The sequence below is a fragment of the Mustela nivalis genome (genome assembly GCF_964662115.1).
Source record: "Mustela nivalis genome assembly, chromosome: 3".
NCBI classification, from domain to species: Eukaryota; Metazoa; Chordata; class Mammalia; order Carnivora; family Mustelidae; genus Mustela; species Mustela nivalis.
In genome coordinates, this window is record NC_139022.1 from 102,651,783 (window position 1) to 102,678,018 (window position 26,236).

At 48.1% G+C, this 26,236-nt stretch overlaps 1 protein-coding gene across 11 annotated transcripts; it reads right to left on the reverse strand.

The window, feature by feature from the left end:
- Positions 1–2,097: 2,097 nt before the first annotated feature.
- Positions 2,098–18,136, reverse strand: DELE1 (DAP3 binding cell death enhancer 1). 11 transcript variants are annotated; one of them, XM_082725265.1, is made up of 13 exons: positions 17,354–18,011; positions 16,570–16,684; positions 16,355–16,478; positions 13,831–13,978; positions 12,712–12,873; positions 12,365–12,453; positions 12,168–12,264; positions 9,384–9,526; positions 8,394–8,552; positions 8,216–8,308; positions 5,844–6,009; positions 5,077–5,316; positions 2,098–2,923 (listed from the first exon to the last, which is right to left on the reverse strand). In XM_082725265.1, the coding sequence occupies exons 1-12, from the start codon at positions 17,382–17,384 to the stop codon at positions 5,078–5,080; spliced, it is 1,566 nt and encodes a 521-aa protein (XP_082581391.1). In that variant the 5' UTR covers positions 17,385–18,011; the 3' UTR covers positions 2,098–2,923; position 5,077. The 11 variants fall into 11 exon arrangements, with proteins under 11 accessions (XP_082581391.1, XP_082581390.1, XP_082581388.1 ...); XM_082725262.1 differs by lacking the exon at positions 2,098–2,923 and adding an exon at positions 3,728–4,287 and having other exon boundaries at positions 17,354–17,730; XM_082725266.1 differs by lacking the exon at positions 2,098–2,923 and adding an exon at positions 3,728–4,287 and having other exon boundaries at positions 5,850–6,009; positions 17,354–17,508.
- Positions 18,137–26,236: the final 8,100 nt, after the last annotated feature.

Below are 26,236 nucleotides of genomic sequence, written 5' to 3' on the forward strand. Positions count from 1 at the left end.
TGATTTTCGAGCTGTTGGGTTCCCCAAGCCAATGAGAGAGGCCAGGGGAGACTCAGCAGGCACGGAGACCAGCCTGACCAGCCAGGAGACTGACCCAAAGCAACACCTTATGCATACTTACTTGTTGAAGGCAGGAATGGACGGATAAATGAATAAATCAGTGTTTCAAAGTCCCTTTTTATCTGTACTGGAGCTCTAGCTAAGATGTCATTATAAAGAAAAAAAAGTTTCCGTTAAGTGAAAAAGTCTAAAAACCACAGAACTGGAGTAGACAATGTTGACTGCCATCACCCCCCTCCTCAATTACTAGTGGATTTTTGACACAGGGCTGGTGTTGGGAGGGTAGAGAGAAGAGATGAGGGAAGAGGCAACCTAAGAAACCTGGCACCTAGTGAATTAATTAATTAAAAACAAACCTGGAAGCATGGCTGTCAGCTGGATTGTTAGATACCGTGGATCACTGCTTCACTCTAGGTCAGAAGTCCTGAATCTGTAGTCCTTAGACCTCATGATTACTAGAGAATCATTGTGTACAGAGATTTTTCTAGGCAGAGGATAGGAAATCCTTATCAGATTCTCTAAGGCACATACTGACCTATGAAAGGTTATGCTGCACTGGTTTAAGGCAAGGCCTCGATCTCCACAAACACAGGCAATTTTAGTCATAAGGAGCTAGAACATTTTATCGCCAAGGAAAAGGCGAGACTGAAAAATCTGCCTTGCGCAAAGCCGTCATGACAGGTGTGTGGCAGGGCCAGGATCTGAATCTGGGATTCACAGGATTTTATTTTATTTTTTTAAAGATTGTATTTATTTATTTGCGAGACAGAGAGAGCATGAGCGGGGGTGGGGGGGGCAGAGAGAGAAGGAGAAGCTGGCTCCCCGCTGAGCAGGAAGCCCAACTCAGGTGTCCATCCCCGGATCCTAGGTTCATGACCTGAGCCAAAGACAGCCGCTTAGCCAACTGAGCCACTTGGGTGCCCTTAACATTCTTTTTAGTATATCAACAGTTCCTGAGCTGGGGTCCATGGTTGGCCTTCAGGATCCCAGAATCAGCTCAATTGTGTGCACAGTTGGGAGGATGCCCACTTTTCTATGGGAAGGAGTCGGTGCTTTCACCACATTGTCAAAGGGGTCTGTGACCTACAGAAGATGGAGGACCCCTGTGATCCTCTCTGTTGGTCCTCGGTTCTGCCTTGCCCACAGACCCTAGAGAACACCTGGCTAGAGTAGTTTCCGTTCTAGGGCAACTGATGTCCAGTCAGCATGGGGACGTATGTACATGAGGTCAGCGCTCTTGCGGCCCCATGCAACCCCCTCCTAGTCTGGGGACACTCAGCCTTTTCCCAGCAATAGGCTGAGAGTGACAGGGGGGATGCTGACAGAATGGGGCATGCTGAACGTCTTTGCATCAGCCCAGATGTCAAAGCTGAGACTTCGGACATGCTCAGAACAGTTTTCGCCAAGATGGGCTCTCTCCCCTGGGAGACTGAGGGAGCAGGCAAGCCAGCCAGCACTCAGTTAAATGTCGTCTTAATTTGGAAAGCGCAGAGGGACTTTTTTTTTTTTTTTTTTTTATCAATAGTCAGCCATTCTTCAGCACGAGGCGTGCGCTGCAGTGCTCACTTGGAGCCTGGGGGCAGCTCAGAGATTGATAGCAGCCTCCTGTCTGTCACCCAACTTCAGCTTGGCAGCTCACTGACCCTGCCTCTCCTCCGGCTGAAACAAGCGTGAGATGGCAACCACTACCCAGGGGACTCTGGAGAGAACCCAATCCCCACAGGAAAAGAGGAGAGGGAGGGAGGTTGTCTTAGCACAGGCTTGGCTGGGCACGTAGTATGCACCTAGAAAATAGGCCAGCCTTTTCCAGCTCCTACTAAGGAGGGAGTACAATGTAATGGGTAGGGAGAGGAGAGAGCCATGATCAGAAACATTCATTCAACAAACACTTTGTGTTTATTGAGTGATTGCTGTGTCAGAAATAGCAGTGGGGAGTATAGAGAAACACTGGTGCAACATTTAAAGCACCTACTATGTGTTAGCTAGGCTTGGTGCTAGGTATTGTATGGAGAGGGGGACAATGCATAAAACCACACATTCTTTGAATAAATATTTATTTATTATAAATTTATTTATTATAAATATTTATTCAGTGTATTAGCACTGAAGATATAATGACTTAAACAGCCTTGTTCTGACTATAGCATCAGGACTCCCTGAAAACAGCATCTCTAGATAAGGAAACTGAGGCAGCAGAGAATTGCACAAAAGTCTCATCACTGAGGGCCCTAGGTCCCCAGACTTGAGTCGCCCAGTATTTTAACCCAGGCTAGGGCCACTTCCCTGTCCTCCCCCTTAGTATGTCCTTTCAGGGCAATGATGATGAGTCATTAATAATGGAATTTTAATGGCAAAGCACAGCAGGGCCCCATCTGTGGAAGAAGCCCATCCCCTGGGGCCATGTGGAGCCTGCAGAGACTGAACAGCCAAGGATTTTTGGTCCCTTGACAACACCTCTCTCATGACTCTTCCATCCTCCCTTTCCACCAGGAGAGCTTAAAAATATCCTACCTCCATGGCTGGTACCCCAAATTGAATCAGTACTTAACTTATAATGACTGGAAGGGAGAGTGGCCTCTGATCACCAGCACAGGACACCCACTGTCCCAGGGCTGTGTGAACTGCCCCTCCTTCCCTGGAAGGAATCAGGAACCCAGAATGACAACAGGAAGGGAAGAGGCTGAAGAGCTGGGCTCTGCAGGAGGGCATGAAATGACAGTCTCCAGAAGGTGCCTCGGGAGGGTTGATGGGCAGTCTGCATGGAGCCGGGGCTCTGTGCTCAGCTCAGGCTGGGAAAGGGTTAACCAAGTTCTTCACTGCAGGACTTCTTGGAACCTTAAAGATGCTGATGTGCACTGTGAATCTATAAAAAAGGGATGTCTGGTACAGCATTTCCCAAACTTATTTGACCACAGAAACCTTTTTTTTTTTTTTTTTTTTTTTTTTTTTGCAGAGAGATTAGTGCATTGCACAATGTAAAAACCTGAGCTTTAACCAATGTGTATATGGAGCCCATAACAGCAAGGGGCCTTGTGCTAAGTGCTGAGGATTCCAGATTACAAAGACAACAAGGTCCTAGATCCCAAGGAGCCATTTGTGGGAGGCAACTGCATAAGGTTTGGAAGGTGGTGGGGGTGGGGCGGGGGGGGTGGTGGCCAGTGTGCAAGACAGCCCTGGAAAGGGAACAGCAGTCAGGGGGAGGTGCTGGAGCTGGAGGAAGCCAGTAGTGAGAGGAAATGCTAGAAGAGTATGGTAGGATCCACTAGGCAGGGTTGGGCGGTGGGAGAGAGATGGGGGAAACATGGACAACCCTCTCCTGCCCAATTCCTCCCACCTCTCAAATAGCGGAGCTGGGTGGTCTTTCCCATTTGAACAGTTACTAGAGGGTTTGGTCCTCAGTCCTTCCCCCACCCCCACCCCCACCACATCTATGCTATTGAACTTGGGCTAACATCCAGAAGCCAGGGAACAGCTATGCACAAATTCAGTAATTGGAGTCATTAGCGTTGACTCAGAAATCATTTTTTCCTAAGTCTCTCTCTTGGAGAAGCTTTTAAGACCCTTCAAATTGGTTAATGGAGAGTTTAGAAATGAGGCTGGAGCCTCAGCTTTCAGCTCCCCCTGCCCAACCCCCAGGTCTCCCCAACATACTCAAGGGCAAGAGTGATGAGATAATCCAATATCTATTTTATTAAACTCTAATCCATTTCTGGCATACCTTTCACAAACAAGGATCTCTAAATCTACACTTCCCTGCTGCAAACCTCCAGGCGCTCAGTCTCCACTTCCTCCCTCACATTGGCCAGATGACAAGAACACTTTCAGGTAAATCTACAGTGTGAAAGGCACAAAAGAGCCCTGGGCTATGAGTCAGGGGGCCTGGGTCTTCTCCTGGTAACCATGGGCACCACTCCGCCTCCCTGGGCTTCAGTGAGGACCAAGGTCCTTTCTGCCACAAAATGCCCCACATAGGCTCAGTAGGGTAGAAGGGCAGACACCAGTGCCTTTGGTTTACAACTGAGAAAACAGTGTAGTGGGTCAGGTCACTGCTTCAAGCGGACATGGTCCAGACCTGGGTCTTCACACACTTTCTTCTTTACTGTGCTGGGGCAGGTACTTAAGGTTCTTTAGGAAGTTGAGAACAACTGGCCTCTGCTCTGGGGCTCAAGTTGTGGTATCTCTCTGAGAACCTACAGGCTCCCTTCTTTAGGGCTGAAGTGAGAGGATCTGAAAAAGTCAAGCAGATACGGTAAGCATGTAGGCAAGAAACTCGTTCCTTCCAAATCAAAGGTGAAATGGGAGATGATCATGAATTCACAGGGGATGAATAAAAGCGAATGTTGGGGCTTATCTTGAGAATGGCCTGATTAAGTGTTCTCTGAGTTTTAGCCATTCATGGAACCACCCTCATGGTTTTTGCCACCTCTCCGGATCTGTGTTCCCCTTTATCCAATTTCACAATGTTTTTCTTTAAATGGATTATTTTTAATATCTGTGAAACCATGATGTGCTAGTCACATTTTTACATTATTAATTATCCATTTATTAAATATCCAACTAGTAAGATAGAAAATATTGAGTACCTAAAATCCTCTCATGAACCACCAGAGGCACATACATCAGATGTTGGCAAAAACTGATATAGTCGGAGCCTGAGGAAACTGAGGCATGGGAGGAAACAGGTAAGGGTTTTACTCAAGGTCATAGGCTAAGGTGAGGTCCAGGGTCTCTGGACCCTTCAGGAGAGTTTTTCACAGGTCACTGAATGAATCCCTTTTGTGCACAGAACCAGAAACCACTATGGATGTTTCCACTTCTCATCTGGGAGGCTACCAATTGGGGGAAAGGTCAAAGTCATTCATGGGCCATGTGCTTGAAATTGCTTGAGACCCTCAGCTCCCACTGGCATGTCCACCTTTGGAAAAGGACACTGACACCATTTTTTCTTACCAGCCAACCTCTCTGCCCTGCCCCCCAACACCAGTAAGAGGCACCAGTGACTAGGTCTTATCTCACCTTAGCCAAAACCCAGTCTGACGAGACTCCTTTCCAAGGGATAGCTGAACGGGGGGAGAGTAATGTTGGGGGCTCCAGGGCTGGCTCTGAGACACCCACTCCTACAGAGGAGGCCAAGGTTCCCTGTGGTCGAGGCATGTGGAAGGTGGGAGGCCCCTGCCAGCAGAGTGTTGAAGCTGTGGAGGGAGGGACTGGAGAAGGACTTCAATCCTTTAACTGCCAGGTTGCTGGTCCCCAGGGCTGTGAGGAGAAATGAGAGCAGCTCTTACTCATACTGTGGGTTCCTACTTCAGAGCAAGGACTTCTTCAAAGACTTAGTGGGCTCTAGCGTTGTTAACCCAGGCCAGCCCGAGTGACTCATGAGTGAACAGGACTTTCAGAGGACTTGAAGGGTAATTCAGGACAATGAGGCAATATCTTGGGAGACCGTCTCTCCTGAAAAATTATCAGATTAGCTCCCACTTATCCAATATCTGCTCTGTGCTAGGTTGTGCTGAACCCTCTAGAGTCATCCCATTTAATCCTTACAACCCAGTGACAGAGGTACCAGTAGTACCCTCACTTTCAGAAGTGAAGAACCTAAGGCTCAAAGACACCAAGTCCAAGTTCAGTGACAGAGCAGCAGTTAAAACTCAGGCGTGTCTGACTCAAAAAGCTATACTCTTACCCGTTACTGGGGCAGGAAACAGCAAGCGGACCAAGCCACCCCCTTCTCTGTCACAGGGTAATTAGCTCATGGGAGAGAACCTGCTGGCTTCGACACGCACCTTTACCTGCCGCCTCCATGGAAAAGAGGGTCTGCAACCTCTCCTGGGCAGGTTCATTCCCCAGAGCTGCGGACTGCTGGTAACATCTTATAGCCTCTCCCAGGCTCCTCCGCACACCAAGGCCCTTCTCAAAGCAAATTCCCAAGTGGTACCTGCTCTGTGAGTCCTAAAGGGGAAGATGGACAGACACACAGATGTGTACACCTGCAGGAGTGAAGAACTGAAATGCAAAGGCAGGAGGAAGGTGGAGCAGTCAGACAAGCCGGGGCTTCATCTGTGCAGGTTCAAGGCCCAGTCCTGGCCCTTTCTGGACCAAGGGATCGCAAGTACAAAAAGCCGGAGGCCTGGAGTGTGCCCAACACAGAGGAGTTGGGGATCCTTCTGCCCAGGGAGATTCGAGCCAGAGCAGCATGGCTGCTTCTCTGGCCGAGGCTGGTGCAGAAGGCGGGCAGACATGAGGGCCACGGGGAGCAGCCAGCCCAAGTACGGGGAACCCGGGAGTCAGGCTCCTACTTCAGCTGAAAGAGCCAGGAGCGAGAGGGGAGGCTAAGCTTCCCCAAAGCCCTGCATGTCTTCTGAACCTCTACTGAGGCCCCGCAAAACATACGGTCCAGAGAATGTTCCCCGTTTGAAAGATTAAAAGGTTTTGAACCCTCTCTCCCTGACAATTAGGAGCAGGTAGGGCACAACCTATAGAGGCAGACTGCCTGGGCTCCACCAATTACAGTGGAGGAACCTTAGGCAAGTACTCCACACTTCTGTGCCTCAGTCTCCTCATCTATAAAGTGTGAAATAGTAACAGTACCTACCTTACTGCATTGTTACAAGGATAACATACATTAATACATGAATAATGCTTAAATTACTGTTATTATTATTTTCATACCTTTATTTGCCCCCATCATTAATCTTGCCCTCTGTGGTGGAATATTATCGTTATATTCAAGCCCCCAACTTAAAAAAAAAAACCAAAATACTCTGTATTCCCAACCACGGTCCCATTTCTCTTCTACCTTCTAGTGTCAAATTTCTGGACCGAGTTTCTATAACGTGCGCATCAAAGTCTACGTCATAAATATAGTGGGCTCACAGCCAGCACCGGACACTCTTAAGTCCAAAACTCCCACCCTGCCACACTGCTCAACACAAACCTACAGAGACCCAGTTCCTGCTGGAGTGGGTGAGTGTGAGGACTGTGCCCAGCACACTTTGTGCACATCTCCTAGCATGCTGGGTGACTAAAGCAGGCCAAGGGGCCCCTAGGCTTGTCCAGCTCGTGAAGGATGTGAGGCACCCTCAGCCCGAGAAGGTCCTGGGGCTCTCTCAAGGAAGGCAGGCACAGAGGCAGTACTGGTGAGTGACACTGCCCCCCTTTCGATGGCAATGACAGATAACACCAAGTAAAAATAAGAAAGTATTCTGATGCTCAAGAGTTTGATGAAGCTATCATTGTGCTGGCCCCAAAACACAGAGGGGCCCCTCTGCAGGGCAATTCTCATCCAAGGCCATGGCTCGTGTTAATCCAGTACTCCTGGTCCTCCAAGAGGCCACACCAAAAAAAGAAAAATCCTGGTCAAGTACACTTGAGGAGTACAGCAAACCAGAGATGCTCTTTTGGTGATCAGCACAGAGAGAAAGCTCTGAGATCTCCTGCATTGAAGACCGTTGGTTGGCTCAGTATTTCCAAACCCCTCGGACCATGTTTTCCCTGGGATTACTTACAAACACCGCCTGGAACAAATACTCCAGAGGATATACTCTGGGTCCTACAGGCTGGGCGGCAATACCCCCCTACATGTGCCGCCACCCCCAAACTGCTCCGTGTCTTCTGACTTCCCTGAACCGCACAGCTCGTGAGGATGCACCTTCCTTGTGCACCACTTACCAAGTGCTCGCTCACACACCTGTTACCTTAGGTACACTGGGCTCCTCACAACAACAACAACAACAACAACAACTTTGCGAAGCAGCAGACAGGTGAGGCAGTCTGAGACAAGGGAAACAGGAAGCCACCAGCCTAGTTGTGTGCTGATAAATGTAATCACGGCTGTCCAGCCAGTCCAACCAGCAGTCCAACCAGCCCTGCTTTGTAATCCTGAGTCCCTTCTGTATGGCACACACTACTTCCACAGCTGATTTTAAGGCCCCCCCCAGCACCTCTTGCAGACTGGTGTAAGCCAGCTCCCATGTGCGACTAGACCTGCCCAGGAGTCACAAAGTTAAGTCAGTGACAGTTAAGAGTTGAAGCCAGCCCAACCCATGTGTCCCTGTCAACCATATCCTGTGCATCCTGGAGCTCGGTACCAGTTCCCAAATCCCCTCCTTCCTCAAACTTGATCCCCCAACATGGTGGGACGCTGCAGATGTCCTACCCCATTGTTGGCTGCAAGCCAAAAGTATTTCACAGCGCTCTGCTCATCCAGGTGTGGCTCCTTGGTGAAAAGCACCCCGAGGAAAGCTTGAGCCTGTGGCCAGGGAGGAAGGAGAAATGTTATCTTGGTTCCTTCCTGGCCCCACGTGCTCCAGAAGACACCCCGCCTGGGCACTCACCTCTCTCAAGCCCGAATCAGCAGCCTGCTTCAGCATGGACACTGCCCTCTGACGCTTAGGAGCCCCCTCGGAGGCCGGGCCTTGCAGCAGACACCTGGCGTAGCGGTACTGAGCCAGCCTGTGGCCCTGACTGGCAGCCAGCTGGTAGGAAAGGACTGCCTGGGACAAAGGGAGAGACCCCCCTCCCTAAGTTAGCAGGTACCCCTGCAAGCCAGCTTTCCCTTTGAATGAAATTTGTAAAAATTATTTTAATTAAATAGAACCTAATCCATACAGATTAGTCAGGAAATACAGATAAGCCCAAATTTCAAAATACAGATAAACTGAAAATAGAAACATGAAATCCCAAGAGATTCTGCCTTCTAAAGATCATTCTCGGCTCACCTTTTAGTTCACAGCTTTGCAAATTTCTTCCCCCACACACATGTGTTTATACCTACACGCATACACATCCACACACACAGACGTATATAAATGTATGTGTGTATAACAGGGAAAAATAAACAGAGAGACAGAGAACAACATTCACAATTTTGTAACCTATTTTTTCAATACAATACACAGAGAATGTCTTTCCCTGCCAGTTAATATAGACCTAGCCCGTTATTTGTAAGACCCACATAGATATTATAAACCAATGCACTATGGAAGGAACTTCAAATTGCTTCCCTCTTCTTTTGCCATCATACACAATTCTAAGAAATTCACTCTCGTATAGAACATCTTTGTCTACTTTCCTACTTGTTTAGAATGAATTAATTCATTCCCCAAGGTAAGGTTCTAGGTCGCGACGATACAGCTGCAAAGACCAACAAGGTCCCTGACTCCTTTTGAGTCTAAATTCCTAGAAGTTAGGAGCTTCTTCTTCCCTTGTGGCTGAGAAACAGAAGCTGAACTCTCTCCAAGCCCTGCCCACTACTCATTTCTGGAGGTCACCTCTCGACAGTGCAACATGGTGGACAGGCCTAGGACAGAGAGAAGGTCTGGTACCTTGCCCAGGTCCTTGGGGGTGCCTCTGCCATGCTCGTGACACAAGCCCACGTTGTATTGTGCTTTGCTGTAGCCGTAGTCTGCTGCTTTCTGGAAGTAAGAAAAGGCTGCCACATAGTCCCCATTCCTCATGTTCTCTGTGCCTGTGAGAAAGCAAAGGGCAGAAATACAGCTTTCTCTGTGAACGTCCCCACATCCTTGGCCAACTCATAGGCTGCTTCCTTGCTTTTTGGTACTAGACACTTTGCATGTTTCCATCCTCCAAATGTTCCACTGGTTTGCCAAAGACCTCAGTGGCTTCTGTCCTCCTATACAGCATCCTCCTCTTGGTGACAGCATCCCAATCTCCCTTTGGGAGGAGACGCTCCCCCTTCCCCACTCCCCATGCTACCAATCTATGTACTGTGCTCTTTCCCACCAATAAGTCCCTCACTCAGGAACTGGAATCTTAACCTGGTTGAGGCATGAGAGAAACAGTTTTGTAGGTTTATTCTAAAAGCAGCACTCTGAAGACACTGTCACTCTGAAGACACTGTCCCTAAGTCACTGCCCCCCTCATTCTTGTTCTTTCTGACACATGGCAAGTCAACAGATCCCAACGGATTCCTTCTGTGCTTAAGCTAGCCAGAGGGGGTTTGAGCTGCTTGTAACGATCTAAATGTAACTGATAACAGCTGATACTGTTAATCCTGCTTTAGGAGGAACTCATCAGAGAGAATATAAGAACTACAAGACAGATGAACTCAGGGATGTCCGACAATCAAGCCCATGTGCTTTGTTTCATCCAAAGAAACAAACAAACAAATGAAAAACAGAGACAGGGCTGGGTGCAGTCAAGTCCCTGAGTTCCCATTCAAACCTTTTCCTGAGCTGTCTCTCCTGCCTGGGGTATCTCTCTGCCTCCACCATCAGGCCTTCCCATCCTGTATCTCTAGAACCTCAGACCACACTCAGGCTTTAAACACTCTTTTGGCATTTACTTAATATATAAGCCTTTTTCTCTGAACTAGACTGTTTCCAGAGTACAAGCCCTGTCTCCTCAATTAGACTGCAAAATCCTGGAGGCAGAAGCAGAAAAAGAATGTAGAAGAAATAACTTTGCATTGGGTGAAAGCTCTATACAAATGCAAAATATGATTAGGGCTTATGCTCCCTTTGTGTTCTGCCACACTGCTTAGCATTGCTGAATAAATGAATATATGAATGAAGGAATGGGCAAGAAAATTCTCAGAAGAGACTGTCTGCCCATCAAAATCACAAAAAGCTAATGAGGTTCCATTCAGCCCACAGTGAATTAAAGTCACCTCCCTGCTCCCTGAAAATTCGCTGTCCAGGATTCAGAGCCCTCTGTCCTTGAGAAGACTAGAGAGGGCGAAGGATACCACCCTGAGCCCATTCCCCCCACCCCACTGGCTCCCTGATCCATCTCTCTTCTCCTTCTCTTCTGCCCCTAACCAAAACCAAGCCACCATGAGGCTTTGCTATGCTATCAGCAACAGCTCCAATCTAGCCTCCTGTTTCCTCTGACATCTCTGTACTCCACGACTGCCCATATAATAACCAGAGAAATCTGAAAAAGTAATTCAGATCATGTGATGGTCCCTCCTCCTGCTCCAGGGTAAAACCTCCATTGGTTTATCTTGCTTCAAAAAACCACACTCCTCTGTGGCTCGGAAGGCCTTGCCTGATCTGGCCCCTCCTTGCTTCTTGACTTCATCTTTTTCTAAACTCCTGGTCCTCTCTAAGTCCCAGCCACACTCAGCTTTCTTTTGTTCCTTTAACAAGCAAAACTCAATCCTGTCTCAGGACCTTTGTACTTGCTGTTCCCTCCGTTTGGATAGCTCTTTCTCTGGATGGAAACAAGACTAGCTTGTGTTGTCAGTCAGACCTTAGCACAAAGTTCTTCCCATCGGTGAGGACTTTCCCAAGTCACTGACACACTCCCCTATTTACCTTTCTCTATAACATTTACTACCACTGGAAATCCTCTTGTTTGCCCACTTATTTACCCCCACCCCCTCCCCGCCACCACCTTGATTCACATGTCAGATCCATCAGAGTAAGGACTCTGTCTTATGAATCACTGTATCCCTAAAACCTAAAATAGGGCCTAGCAAAAGGTGAAATTTGTACTGAATGAATCCCAGCTTCTCACCCATCTGCCAATTATCTGAGTCGCCACATTAAAAGGCCTGAAACTTAAGCCAAGTCACCATGGAGAACAGGACAGACATTGGAAAGGCACCTGGAGTCTCCAGATGTGGGTAAAGTGCTCCTGTCTGTGTACTTGAGGGCCTGCTCCAGACCTCAGGAGCTTGTTCTTGCCTAGATGTGTTAGAAGATGCAAGGTATCCTCCAAGATTTCTCTTCTCCTTCTTACATGGTAACAGAATTTTCAGGTAAGCACCTGGTCATTCAGTTACAGACTACATTTCCCAGTCTCCTCTGCAAGTAGGCATGGCCATAAGCCTATACTCTGGACAATGATTTATACAACTTGCAGGTTGCAAAGGGTGATCCTTTAGCTTGCGCACCTTTCCCCTTCCAGAAAAAAGCCAGAACAGCCAAACTGGCCTTGAGATGGAAACCAGTTTTAAGAATGGCAGAATCAAGAGGATGGGTCCCTGACTTGACTGTGCCACCATGCCAGATTTGGTCTACCTACCTGGGCGAAAATAAACTCTCTCTTGTTCGAAGTACTCCCTACCGTAACTCTGTTTGACCAGCCCCAAAGCCTTTCCATTTTCCCATCCACCCGCCTTGAAGTAAGGTCCACCCAATTACCCAGGAAGTTGAAAGCAATGGAAATGGTGAGCTGGAAGAGCTGCTGAATGGACGTCACAGCCTCCTCAAGGGAAAGAGTTTTTGACTTCTCTTGTTCCTGGGGAAGAAATAAAGACTCACCGTGGGACAGTTTGTTGGAACTGCCACCCGCCCCGGGGGAATGTTAGGAGGATCTGGAGGCCAAATCTGAACAATACCTGCTTTTCTCCAGTGGACTGAAGCTGGGCTGGCTCTGCCCTGGGTTGAAAGTTACCACTGGTGGACAGGAAGCTGAGATCACTGGGATCTGCAAGGAAAATGGGTGGCACCCAGTCAGGGCAAAGCAGAATGTGTGGTTTCTCCTTTTCTCTCCCTGTCCCAGTCTTCCCAACCCCTCCAGCCAGCGCCACTACCAGGTAACAGATTCATTCTGAAGTGCCCCAGAAAGCAGGTGCCCTACACAAACGACAATCCCCTCATCCGGCATACGCACCAACAATGGTCTATCTGCCCTATTCCCCCCCACACCCCCACCTTTGGCTGATTATAGGAGGTGGAAACATACCTTCCTCACAAGGGCCCTGAGGACCAGACGCCCTCAAGGAGCTGTGTGAAGAGAGGTTCTCGGGCTGAGTGGAGCGTTCTTCCTGGCCCAGCCTGGGTTCCCTGGGATCAGTATGCCTGGGAGCTGGGACATCAGGGCTGGGGAGGATGTGTCTCCGAAGTGCTGGAAATGCCCAATAAGAGCAGTCCCTTCAGGAGGGGATCAGCATGGTCTGCCTGAGCTGGCCTAAGGGTTCCCCGAGGTTTGGGGGAAGAACATGGAATCTCCCTCCTGTCACCTCCTTCACACACCCTGACCTCCCTCCTCCATTTCGTTTGCTGGTTTCTATCTGTAGGGGTCCAGACAGGTCACCATTTATGCTGATCACCTGCTCTGGGTATAAATCATTCCTCTGCCTAGAGTTTTCCAGTAGCATGGAGGCATCTACCTTAGTCACTATTGTAGCCCCAGCACCTAGCACTTTGATGATAATATGGATCATGATTGTAATCTTAAGAACAAGAACTTAAACTAATACTTTCTGGGTACTTACTATGTGCAAAACACTGTTCTAATTCTTTGATATATATTAACTCATTTACTTCTCCCAAGAAACCTATGAGGTAGATTTTTATTATTATCCCATCTTATAGATGACAAAACTGAGGCACAAGGAAGTTAAAAGTGACTTGTTCAGGGACATAAGACTAGTATGTGACAGCTCTGGGGCTTGAACCCTGGCACTAACTCCAGGGTCTTAACCACTTGGGTTGTACTGCCTGGGTACCATACTACATGACAGCTATTCAATGAAGATTCACTTATTCATGAATGACTAACCAGAGAATGACCCAACTAGCTCAGGGGTAAGCAGGAAGCCACACCCAGGATCTGAAGTAGCCTGGATCCCTGTGGGGCTCCCTCCATGGAAGGTGAGGGGAGGACATGGGAGGACACTGAAGAGCAGGTGTGGCCCACACCCTGGGCGGATAGAACTTCCTCACATTCCCTTTCCTCTGACTTCAGATAGGAAAGGCAAGGAGCTGCTGATGGCTCTTTTCCTGAGGTGTGTCCAGAGACACTTCCTGGCCCAGAGAAACTCCCAGCCTAGCCCTGCTATCCCTGGGACTGAGAACTCACAGGAGCACGGATGCCACAAGGAAGATGAGAGGAAACGGTCCAGGGGACTGTGCCAAGAGCAGCACCCTGCTTGCTGAGGTCCTGCTGGCAGGGACGACTGGAAGTGGATCTGCCTTGCCAGCTGCAGGGCCAGCACAGCCAGAGTGCCCTGGAAAAGACAGCACATCAGGGACCCAGCTCTGCACCAGTCACCTCCTTCAGTCTCACCCTTCAGCTCAAACATCACTTCCTTAAGAAGTCTTTCCAGACTCCCGGCTGAAGCCAACTAATCTCCCAGTGCCCCAACTTCCCCTATAGAGCCCTGGTTACACTGGGGCTTCAACAATCACCTCGATAATTATTTACCTAAGCTCTGTCTCTCCTGTTAGTATCTAAGCCCCATGAGGGCAGGAATCGTGTGTGTTTTGTTCACTGATGTATCCCCAGAGCCTAAGAGAGTACTAAGATATAATACTAATAAATATATACATGTATTTATCAAATGCATGATAAGTTAATGAATAAATAAAGCCTAAGCAGGCAAAAGGATAATGTGGTAAGCTGGGGCTTGGCCACAATTATAGTGACAGGTCAGAGTTCCCCATCAGGTTCACTCTCCTTCTGTAGCCTGAGGCACAAGTCTTCCCTTCCCTCTGTCCAAGCCACCCCACCAGAGACACAGTCACAGGTACAGGCCTGCTGAAAGTGTCTCGGTGTCTCTTCTCTGTCAGGTCTGTGGAAGACCTAAGTTAGCTCCTAGCCCAGTGACTGCTTGGTTTTCCCCTTCCCTTCCCTTCCTGTGAACACCCAAATAGTTATTTATTACAACAGGCACTGAGTACACTGGCTGAGGTAAGTTATAGTCTCTGTCCTCATAGAGTTTACATTTTCACTGAGGGAGAAAGACAGATTTTGAGTACACAAAAATATAAACACAATAACTACAAGTTATGCTAAATGCCAACAAAACAAATCAGAAGTTTTCACAGAGCATAAGAGGGAGGTCTGAGAAAATATGGCATCAAAGAAAGCCTCTCTTGGAGGCGTGATGTGTGAACTGAGACCAGAAGGAAGAGAAGGTGCCAGTATGTAATAACAAGGACATGTATCCATGGCAGTGGGGACAGCTTGTACCCAGGCCCTTTCACATGGTCAACAGTGACAGAGCTGAGGGACAGCATCAGGACCCCTGGAATCCAGACACAGTTTCCAAAGGGACTCACTGTGGAATTGCTCTAGGGCTCAGGTCTTCAACAAATTGGGAAAATGCTCTGCTCTCCAGGGTATGCTATGCCCCTAGTCCACAGCTCCACAGAGAGAAGAGGCCTTGCCACAGAGGCATTCCAGGCTCCATTCTGCTGATAAAACCAATTTACAAGGAGACAACTAAGGCTCAGGTAAGTCAAGTTACTTGCCCAAAGTATACAGCATGAAAGTGATAGGGATAAGATGTGACAGATACGAAAGTGATGTGTACAGAACCTGGATGGCAAACATTCTGCCTTGTTGGACTGCATATTTGCTACTGAGCACCTGACTTTATAGGTTAGAGTCAACTGACCTATGGGAGAGTCAACAAATATTTTCTTTTTTTCTTTTTTTTTTTTTTTAAAAGATTTTATTTATTTATTTGGCAGAGAGAGACACAGTGAGAGAGGGAACACAAGCAGGGGGAGTGGAAGAGGGAGAAGCATGCTCCCCCATGGAGCAGGGAGCCCAATGCAGGGCTTGATGTGGGGCTCGATCCCAGGACCCGATCCCAGGACCCGGAGATCATGACCTGAGCCGAAGGCAGACGCTTAACAACTGAGCCACCCAGGCACCCCAACAAATATTTTCTGAGCAATTATCATATACGAAGATCTGTACTAGCATTTCCCTGTCCCTTTCTGTGCACAAATACTTCTTTATTACAACAGGTGCTGCGTACACTGGCAAAGACAAGTTACAGTCTCTGTCCCCATGGAGTTTACATCTTCATTAAGGGAGAAAGACAAAATTAAAGTACACAGAGAAATAAACAATAAGCTCTAGAGCCTTGGAGCTAAGATCATGAGCTCCAGAATAAATATGGTTTCTTTATTTCATAGCTGTATGACCTTAAGCATGTTACCTAAAGTTTCAGAGACCGAGTTCCCTTATCTATAAAACGAAGATTATATTTCTTTGCAAGATTTTTATAAGGATTAAAAATGATAATGCATATATAATATTTCATTAATACATAAAATGTCAGCAATTTAGTATTGTTCATTGTAAGCTTCATCAAGGTAAGAATCGTATCTACCTTGCTCTCCATTGTATCACTAGTGCCTAACAAAAATGCTCAGAGGTGTTAAACACATTCTTACTGAATGAAAGGAGGAAGAAGGCAGGGAGAAGGGGAGCAGCAATACCTCACACCAAATATGCTCCAATGCCATGGGTTACTCAAATTTTGAGTGTGGGAACACTGATGCCCTAGCTCTTGTTTCTAGGCTATATTTCCATGTAGGATCATTCTCATCCACACAGAAGGGCAAGGACATGACTGGGGAAGCCTTACCCATGATACAGCATCCCACAAGGTGTTTGGGGAAACACGGGAAGACATCCACTGGAAGGCATCCTTCCACCCATGGGACCTTGGGCCCCTATTTGTGCCTGGGCCTGGGCCATGGGGGCCTGACCTAGACGAGGCAAGAAAGACTATCAAGTTCTAGCCCAAGTGGGAGAAGGAGGCCAGAGGAAGAGATGGGTGACAGAATGGGAGTATCTCACCTGTCAAAGCTGGGCACAGGGACCAGCAGGTTGGAGGATGCAGCCTGCGGCCCAGCTGGGTTAGTGGACTTGGGGGTCACCCCCCAGAGGCCAGGTCCCAGCAGACGGGGAAGAGCTGTGTAGAACAACAAAAATCAGTCACCTTGACAGGAACAGAACTCTGGCAGTGAAGGCCCCACCCATCTTTCCTCTGTCCGCTTGACAGAGCCACACCCCAGGAACCCAGGAATCACTGGCGGGCTGCCTCTACTGTTCTTAGACAAGGATATATGGTGACTCTTGCTTAGTGCAGTTTCTAAGGTGCCATCCAAAACCAATAAATCAGGATCATTCAGGGCATATTTTGAAAATGCTCCCCAGGTGACTCTGAAATCCTCCCAGGGCTGACGATCACTGTCATAATAAAATTACCGGGCAGTTACACACAACCTCGCTCAGTGTTTGAAGGCTCCGTCTCTAAATCCCACCTCTTTTCATTGGCTCCGCCTACTCCCCGGGCCGTACTGGTCTTTCGGACTCCAAGGCCCGGCTATTTGACTCCTCCCCTTTTCCAATAGCCCCACCCATTTCCGTGGCTCTACGTTCCACCTTCTTCCCATGAGCCCCACCTACACCTCGAATTCCGCAGCCCTGACAGGCGGGTGTAGCCCCGCCCATTTAGACTCCGCCTTCCCCCAACTTCAACCCCTCCTGCTAAGGCTTCGGTTCAGTCTTCATGGTCAGTCCTCCTTCTCCAGTTCAGGATCTCAGCTGCCTCACGACCCGCGGCTCCGACGCCTCTTACCGCGGCCCAGGAGTCCCGGTAGGCGCCACATGCCGTCGCCAACAGCATAGAGAACTCGCAGTCCCAAGACCGAGGGCCGGCCACGGGGCGGCGGCTAGAGGGACCGCTGTGGCGCCCTCCGAATGGCCGAGTCCTGAGGAAGTACTCTGTCAGCCAATTAGAAAGGGGCACAGCCGGAAGGCCGGGCGCTGCACGAAAGGAAGTGGGGGGTGTGTAGGCGTCTTCAGGGCTGGCGAGGAGGTGAACTGCAGCAAGGACATGGACGTGGGCCCGACCTCCCCCTGGAAGAGGCGTCGCTCGCCGCCCGCCCGAGAGCGGGGAGAGCGCGCAGCCGCGGGGCTTCGCAGGTGGCGGAGCCGAACCACGTCAGAAACGGGACTGTGGAGAGGCGGGCCTGGGGGTCTCCGTTGCGCAGGTCGGTCGCGCCTGTGCCGGACCACTTTGTAGACACCAGCCATTCACTGGACGAGTAGCCAGGGCCAGTGGCTGAAGGAGAGGAGCTCAAGGGTCCAACGAGAGAAGCTCGTAGTCCGAGCTCTCCCGTCCAAGGCCCGCTGCTAGAGATGCGGCCCGGACCAAAGGGGTAGGCGATCGAAAAAAGGCAGCGTTCTGATTCCGGGGTTCCAGTTGTGGCTCAGTTTTGTGTCACCGTGTAGCCTCCGCACGACCCCTTTTCCTGTCGGGGCTCAGCCTGCGCCATGATAGGATCTGATGGAGTGATCTCGACTAGTCCTTGCTGGCTCAACAGGAACCGCGGAAGTTGCTTGCCAAATACTTAAGAGAAGACTCCCCCACCCCCCACCGCACACACACACACCTGTTAATCAAAGCCTGCCACAGACCCACCCAGTGTTATCTGTGCGTTATTCTGTGTGGAAGAGAATGGTTCTGCTTTCACACGGATCTATAAAGGAACTCATTCAAATGTAAGATGCTTGGACTTCCACCCTCCTTTCCCCCAGGTACATGACTTATGGTTGGGTGGAAGTCCACAGCTGGGGTAACAGTTTACTGGGATCACCTACTTTTAGACCTTGGCATGACAAGACACTTGTATTTATTCAACAATATTTAAGCCATATGGCAGCCACCATCCTAGAATCTGAGAAGACAGTTAAGTAAAGAGCATTTGTGACCTCCCTGAATACACCATCTTGTGTTTTAAGAATAGCCTCTGGAATTCCGCAAATGGTTTGAACCCTAGCTTTCTTACTTCCTAGCTATGTGTTCTTGGGCAGTTTACTTAGGCACGTTAAGCTTCAGGTTCTTCATCTATAACATAGAAAAGATACCCTCTGAAATTGAAGATTACATAATCCATTTAAAATGTTTAGCATAGCCCCTAGCACATAGTAAGAGCCTAATGCAATTTGCTGTTAATTGCAATGGTGGAGGAGGTGAGTAGACAAGAACAATAGATATGTCCCAATAGAAGTATGAGCACTGGTGACACTGAGAAAGGATTCAGGAAAGTAGTCACATTCAAGCTGGACCTTTACATATGAGTAAAGAGTTGGTTAGGCAGAGAAAGGAGAGCCATTACAAGCAGAAGAAACAAAAAATAAAGGCCCAGGAGTGCAAATATTGGGAAACTATTCAGAGATACCCTTGCTTTGGGATTTGGGACAGCCACCTTTCACATTCCTTGTGTTGCTGCCTCAAAATAACCAGCGTGCTGGTTTGGCTCTGTTCTTCCTCCAGGGACTTCTGCACCTTTCTTCTTGTCAGCCTGTCTGCAATCCTTTTCATGCCCCCAGGCTTGGCCACATCCAGCTCTTCAGTGAAAACTCCCCAATTGTTTGAGCCCTCACTGCTCTCTGCTTTTCCCAATTCCTGTAGCACTTAATTTCTTACCACACAATTTAGCAGTAATTATATGTTGTCCTGTTATTTAATTATCTCATTTGTGTAAGTCTACTCTCCCCAGTTCTTTCCCTCAGGGGAGGGATGGCATTTTCCCATTTTGTGTCCCACATAGAACTTGACAAGAACTGTCAAACAGTGTCTCTTGACTGGACACCTTGTGCTGAAGATAATTACAGACAAGAGCACCAGACCCCAATCAGGGATTTATTGATTTGGGTATTAACATATTCATTCCACATATAAATCCTGAGGGTCCTTCATGTTTGAAGCTAGCTGAAACATTGTGATGATAACATATGTTGTTTTCATATGTAAAATGACACCATCTCTTATCTCTAGAAATCTAAACACTGACCACTTATGTGCCATGGCAAGGGCAGCTGGAGTCCTCAGTGGCACACCAGATCACCTGCTCAGTGTTGCCTAGAGGAGCACCATCAGAACAACTTTGTTCCCTTGCCTTTACCTTTGCTAAAGCCATTGACTATTTTCTTCTTAGCTCCCAAAGTTGCTGTCTGTTGTTGGCTTGTGGCCCAGACAATTTGACTCAATCCTTCTACAGAGATAAGCTATCTAACTTAACATTGGGAACCTACTGCCTGGGGAGGCCTGGGTGGCTCAGTCAGTTAGGTGTCTGCCTTCAACTCAGGTCATGATCCGAAGGGTCCCGGGATTGGCATCGGGCTCCTTGCTCAAAATGGGGAGGCTGCTTCTCCCTCTGCCTGCCGTTCCCCTTGCCTATGCTCTCTCTCTCTGAAAAATAAATGAATAAAATATTTACAAAGGAAACTACTGGGGAGCCTGGGTGGCTCAGTGGGTTAAAGCCTCTGCCTTCACCTCAGGTCATGATCCCAGGGGCCTGGAATCGAGCCCTACATCGGGCTCTCTGCTCAACGGGGAGCCTGCTTCCTCTCCTCTCTCTCTCTCTCTGCCTGCCTCTCTGCCTACTTGTGATCTGTCATATAAATAAATTAAAAATCTTAAAAAAAAAAAAAAAAGGAAGCTACTGCCCAGTTATCCAGTTATCCAGGCCTCACCTCTTGTTGATGACACTTTATACTCCTCAGAGTGAATATTCTAGACATTTTTTATTGTCTGTTTTTGTAAAGATTCTTAATTTACATTAATCAAATAAATTAGTGCTTATTCTACAGAGAATGTCCTGAGTATATTACAACTTTTTAAAAAATGGTTGTGGTCGGGGCATCTGGATGGCTCAGTCAGGTAAGCAACTGCCTTCAGCTCAGGTCATGATCCCAGTTGTCCTGGGATCGAGCCCCCCTTGGGCTCCCTGCTCACTGGGGAGTCTGATTATGTCTCTCTCCCTCTCTTCCTTCTGCCTCTCCCCCTGTTCATACTCTCTTTCTCTCACATAAATAAATAAAATATTAAAAAAAAGAATGGATGTGGTCCCTGTCCTCACAGAGAAAATAGTCTAGCAGGGCAGACACACTCAGTAGACAAGTAAAATACAGCATGGTGTTTTAGTTAGTGCAGCATAACCAATGCTCTGAAATTTAGCAGTTTAAAACAATTATTTTATTACCTCTCACAGTTCTGTGGATTGACTGGGCTCAGCTGGGTAATTCTGCTGGTCTCCCTTCTGGTCTCTCATGAGAGGGCAGTCAGCTGGCAGCTGCAGCTGGAGTCCTATGAAGGCTCAACTAGGACACTGGAATGGCTGAGCCTCTTTCCTTCTCCACATAGTCTCAAGGTCTCTCTAGCTGAGCAGCTGAGCTTACATGGTGGCTCAGACCTTCTCACTGTACAAAAGTGCAAGCGCCCAGGCTTCTTAAGCCTTAGGCCTAGAACCTGCACCTATACTCTGCTGGCTAAAGCAGTTCATACAGTCAGCCCACAATCAATGCAGAGGGGAAGACATGTGAGCACAAATACTAGAAAGTGTGGTTTAGTGGGGAAAGTACAGGTTGCTAGCAAGGAGAACATCTAGGTATGGAAGTCAGGAAGACTTCCTGGAAACAGCAACATCTTAACTAATGAACCTGAATGATGGGAAATAAGCAGATGAGGAAGGAAAGGGGAAGTAGTTCAGGCAAGGAAAACATCTGGTACAAAGTCCCAGAGAGGCAAAGAGAGCACAATTTAAGATCAGTGTGGCTGTAGCTGGATGGGGAGTAGAGTGGGAGGTAGGGGGGAGAAGTAATAGAGAGGATGGTATGGGATAGTGATAGTCCTTTAGTCTAGAGAGATAAACAGGGCCAGATCATAAAGTCTTATAAGTCCCACAAGAGGTCTAGACTCTGTCCTGAGGGCATGGTACACCAAGGAAAGAAGCAGGGGCATGATCAGGCCAGAGGGACCCTACACAGGCTCTTGGCTCTGTGTGGGGCACAGATTGCAGGGGGTTAAATCTTCATTTTCACCCAAACCCTTCTATCCAGTGACCAACCTCACTTTTGTCACCGAGAGGACTGAGTCATCACCTTAGCACTGATACCAGTTCTTTTCACTTTTTACTAGTGGGAATTTTTCTTTAAAAGATTTTACTTTTGGGGCGCCTGGGTGGCTCAGTGGGTTAAAGCCTCTGCTTTCGGCTCAGGTCATGATCCCAGGGTCCTGGGATCGAGCCCCACATCGGGCTCAGCAGGAGCCTACTTCCTCCTCTCTCTCTGCCTGCCTCTCTGCCTACTGTGATCTCTGTCTGTCAAATAAATAAATAAAATCTTAAAAAAAAAAAAAAAAGATTTTACTTTTAAGTACTCTCTACACTCAACATGAGGCTTGAACTCACGACCCTGAGATCAAGAGTGGCATTCTCAGGGGGCACCTGAGTGGCTCAGTGGGTTAAAGCCTCTGCCTTTGGCTCAGGACATGATCCCAGGGTCCTGGGATAGAGCCCCACATCGGCCTGCCTCTCTGCCTACTTGTGATCTCTGCCTGTCAAATAAATAAATAAAATCTTAAAAAAAAAAAAAAAAAGAGTGGCATTCTCAAGATGCCTGGGTGAATGTGTCTGCCTTCAGTTCAAGTCATGATCCCAGGGTTTTGGAACTGAATCTTGTATAGGACTCCTTGCTCAGTGGGGAGCCTGCTTCTCCCTCTGCCTGCCACTCCCTTTGGTTGTTCTCAGTCTCTCCCTAATAAATTAATAAAATCTAAAAAAAAAAAAAAAAAAAAAAAAGACATGCTCTACTAACTGAACCAGCCAGGCACCCCATTAGTGGAAATTTTCATTATTGAGAAAATGCAAGCTCCTTTGTAAAACTCTTCTTGGTTTTGTTTTTATTTTAAAGAGAGCACACCAGGAGCACCTGGATGGCTCAGGGCATGACCTTCCAGGGTTGTGGGATGGAGCCCTGAGTAGGGCTCCACACTCAGCAGGGAGTCTGCTGGAGAGTCTCTCCCTCTGACCCTCCCTAAATAAATAAAAATAAATAAATAAATATTTTTAAAAATAAAAAGAACATGGCATAGGAAGCCTGCTACCTGGTAGGATTTGGACGTGACCTTGGCTAGGTGGCCAAACAATCTGTAGCTAAGTGTAAGTGTAAAGTGTGTTAAGGAAGAACCTGCCTACCAAGAACAGGGAACAGACCAGGCTCAGTGGATTTTACCCTTCAGTTAAGTAACAGATTGGTTAAAGGAGTCCCTAGTCTAGGAAAAAGTCAAACAGTACTAAAAGGCTTAGAACAAATTATAAAATCTTTTCCCTCACTTTCCTCACCAGGAAGATGGGAATGACAATCATAGTCTCCTTGTGAGATATCAGTAGATAAACTGCCTGGCACACACATGGTCAATAAATGATGACGATGAAGAAGGTTCTAACTTGAGAGCTGCTGTGAGTATAGCTGTGGATGTTTAGTTGCACACTATACAAATAAATGTAAGGCATAAAGAGGATTTAGAGGAAATGACAAGAACATAGACTCATTTGGAGATGTCTGTCTCTTCCCTTTGTTCTAAGGCCAAACTCTGTGTTTGCTCTTACTCCTATTCTCTTCCTGTCTCTTCTAGAACCTTGTCTCTATAATTATCCTGACCCTCATGCCAAAGCATGTCTCTCTACTAGTTGTTTTCTTTCTGCCTATGAAATACACAAGAACGTTTCCTATCTTGGGGAGAAGATCCTTTATTTGATCCTCCTGCCCTTTTCAGCTACCATTCTGTTTCATTCTCTCTACTGCCAGATTTCTTAATTAAGTAGCACATACTGCCTCCCTTGACTTCATGACTCCTTTGCTTTTCAGGTTTGTCTCCCAGCTTCCATCACTGTTCTGACACAGCTGTCAGTGCGGTCATCAAAGACCACCTCATTAACCACCAGTGGGCCTTTGCTCAATCTCCTTGGCCCAGAGCACTTGACTCAGTTGACTGTCCACTCCTTAATTCTACATACAAAGCCACCTCATCATCCCACGTCCTTATTTCTGTCAAGTGTATCATTTCCCCAAGCCATTCAGGAAAGAAACCCTGAACTCAGGGTTGGCTCAACTCCTTTCTCTGTCCTCCCCACACTGGTTTTTACTTTTAGTGTGAATATTGGAAATTCACTGAAGCTACCTTTTTGGAAAAGTTTTATCAGGATATGGAGGAGTGGAGGGAAATTGGCTACAGGCAGAACCCAGGAAAGACCAGGACCATGGAACTAGGACTCAATCAAGTGAGTCTCCTCTCTCTAGCTTTCTTTCTGGATTTCTCATGATCTGCACAGATATCCTGAAGGTGCTAAATACTCCCACATTTAAGACCCATAAAAAATCACCATCTTTTGCATCAGGTCCTTGAATCTGTCTCCTCTCTGCATCTCCCCTGTTTGTTTACCTCCTGATCAGTCTGTGTCTGCCGTTGCCTCTTCCTCCTCCTGATCTGGGTCCTCCTCTGTCCATTGACCTCTTCTCGAACTCTCTTCTGTGTTGTTGACTCCTGAAGGAGAGCGGAGTGGTTGAGAGTTTGAATTCCAGAGTCCTAACGGCCTGGATTCTAATCTCCCGCCACTTACTAGCTGTGCGAACTTGGGAGTCTAAATTCCTCATCTGTAAAATGGGGATAGTACCAGTACCTTCCTGACAGGGCTGATGAGAAGATTCACTGAGCAATCACATGTAAAGTGCTTAGTTAGCACAGCACCTGGCACACAGAAAGAACTCAATAAATGGCAACAATTATTAGCCTTACCCTTGTTCTTTTTCCTGAGTTCTAGCCTGACATCATCTGCTAGACTTTTCCATTAGATGTCCTGTTGTGACCTCAGATCCACCTGTCAGAATTCACCAGATACTCCTGGAAGATGCAGATTTCTGAGCCCTGGAGGGTGGAGGGGACCAGAACAAAGAAGGGTGGTCTCATTGAATCTTCGAAGGAACCCCCACATCACTTCAGCCAAGCTTCAGCAGAGAAAACCCTGAGGAACCATTCCCCTGTAAGCCTCCAAACCCTTTGCTGGCTGACTCTTGGAATCCAGGAGAGCAGGCAGGACTGCCATTAAGAGAGCAAATGAAGGATGTGAATCCAACCTTAAAAAAAAAAAAAGGCCCCAGGGGTAGTGAGAGAAGCTGTAGCAGGATCAGTGGAGCTTTGAGGTGGGTGTGAAAGGCGAGCACAGCACCCTCAGGGCGCTGAGGCTGCTTAGGCAGGGGCTTCCCGCCAGTGCCTGGGATATGGCTGCACAGAAGCCAGAGGCACTCCTGTTTCTAGCTGAGCCGTTGCAGGTCTCCTTTGCCACCCTCGAGAACATTCCTCATTAAGCTCAATGTGTGGAGCAGAGTGTACAGCTTTCACCTGGCCCTCAGCCCCTTGTTCCCACCTGCCTCTCTGCTTCTGGATGGCTGGATTCCTACTGGCAGCAACGTGCTGAGGGTAACTTCAGAGCTCTTTGCTCTGAGCCAGAGTGGCCAAAGACACAGGAGCTTTGACTTTAAAGCAGAAGGTGCCCCTGTTTGAACGTGGGAAGGAACATCGGAAGGAACTGGTGAAACAGTATGGAAGACTCCAGATTCCCTCTGGCCTCAGGGTCTCACCACCAACTGTGGGTCATTTACAACAGATAGAGGACCCAGGCCAGGCACTGTTCAGGGGTTGGGGATGCCAGATGATTGCAATAGGATGGACTTCTGGCCTCATGGAACAAACTCTTCAGGAGGTGGTGGACATTAAGCATGACAAAACTGATGATATATGTTAAGTAGGAGCAGTGCTAGCAAGAAGCCCAGGCTGCTATAAGAACATAGAGAAGAGGCTACATCAGGGGGAGGGGAAAATCAGGGAGAATTTCCTGGATAGTGTGACAAGTAAATTCAGGCTCAAAGGAAGGTCAGGCTGGTTTGAAGCAGAGGGTGGAAAAGAGCCTTCTAAGCAGATGAAACAGTACATGCAAAGGTCCTGAGGCAGAAGGGAACTAGGCTGTCAGGTGATTAAATGCAGCCAGAGAAGGTGAATGCAGTCAAAGCTCAGGGATGAAGGTAGGCAGTAGCCTCTGGAATGCCACAGAGCTAGCAGCACGGGTTATGCAAAGTCTTGCAGGCTATGAGAATTTGAGCCTTTATCCTAATGATAATAGTGAACATTCAATGTTATGTATATGAGGGCTGTACTAAGTACTTTACATAAGTTTTCTTATTTACTTTTCACAAGTTCCCTAGGACACTGGTGCTATTATTCCCATTTTACAGATAATGAAACCCTGGCCCAGGAAAAGTTAAGTTGCTCAAGGTCACACAATTGGTCTGGCAGAGCTGGAATTTGAACCCAAACGTCAGGACCCTCACAACGCCTGCCAAGTGCCATCCAAGAGTGGTGTGCGGCCTTTCATCCAAGCCGCGTGTTCCTCAGGCCTGGGCTCCTCTTTCACCAGATGCGTGTGTGCGGTTCTCCTCCACGGAAACCTACGCAGAGGTGGCTCTGGCCACAGGAGCAGCGAGGGCAGGCGGGTGGCCGGCTCTGCGTCGTCCCCGGCCCGGCCCGGCCCCCACCTACGCGCCGAGCGCCGAGAAGCTGAGCGCGGCCGCAGTGCGGAGGGCCGCAGCGGGTGTCTGTTCGCGCCGCCCGGCAGCTGTG

Excerpts from the sequence above, each read along its gene's own strand:
- DELE1 (XM_082725265.1), bottom strand. The coding sequence starts at position 17,384 with ATGTGGCGCCTACCGGGACTCCTGGGCCGCG. Across the intron at positions 16,685-17,353 it reads ACCGGGACTCCTGGGCCGCG|CTCTTCCCCGTCTGCTGGGA; the intron begins GTAAGAGGCGTC and ends TGTTCTACACAG. Across the intron at positions 13,979-16,354 it reads TGTGGGATGCTGTATCATGG|GGCACTCTGGCTGTGCTGGC; the intron begins GTAAGGCTTCCC and ends TGTCTTTTCCAG.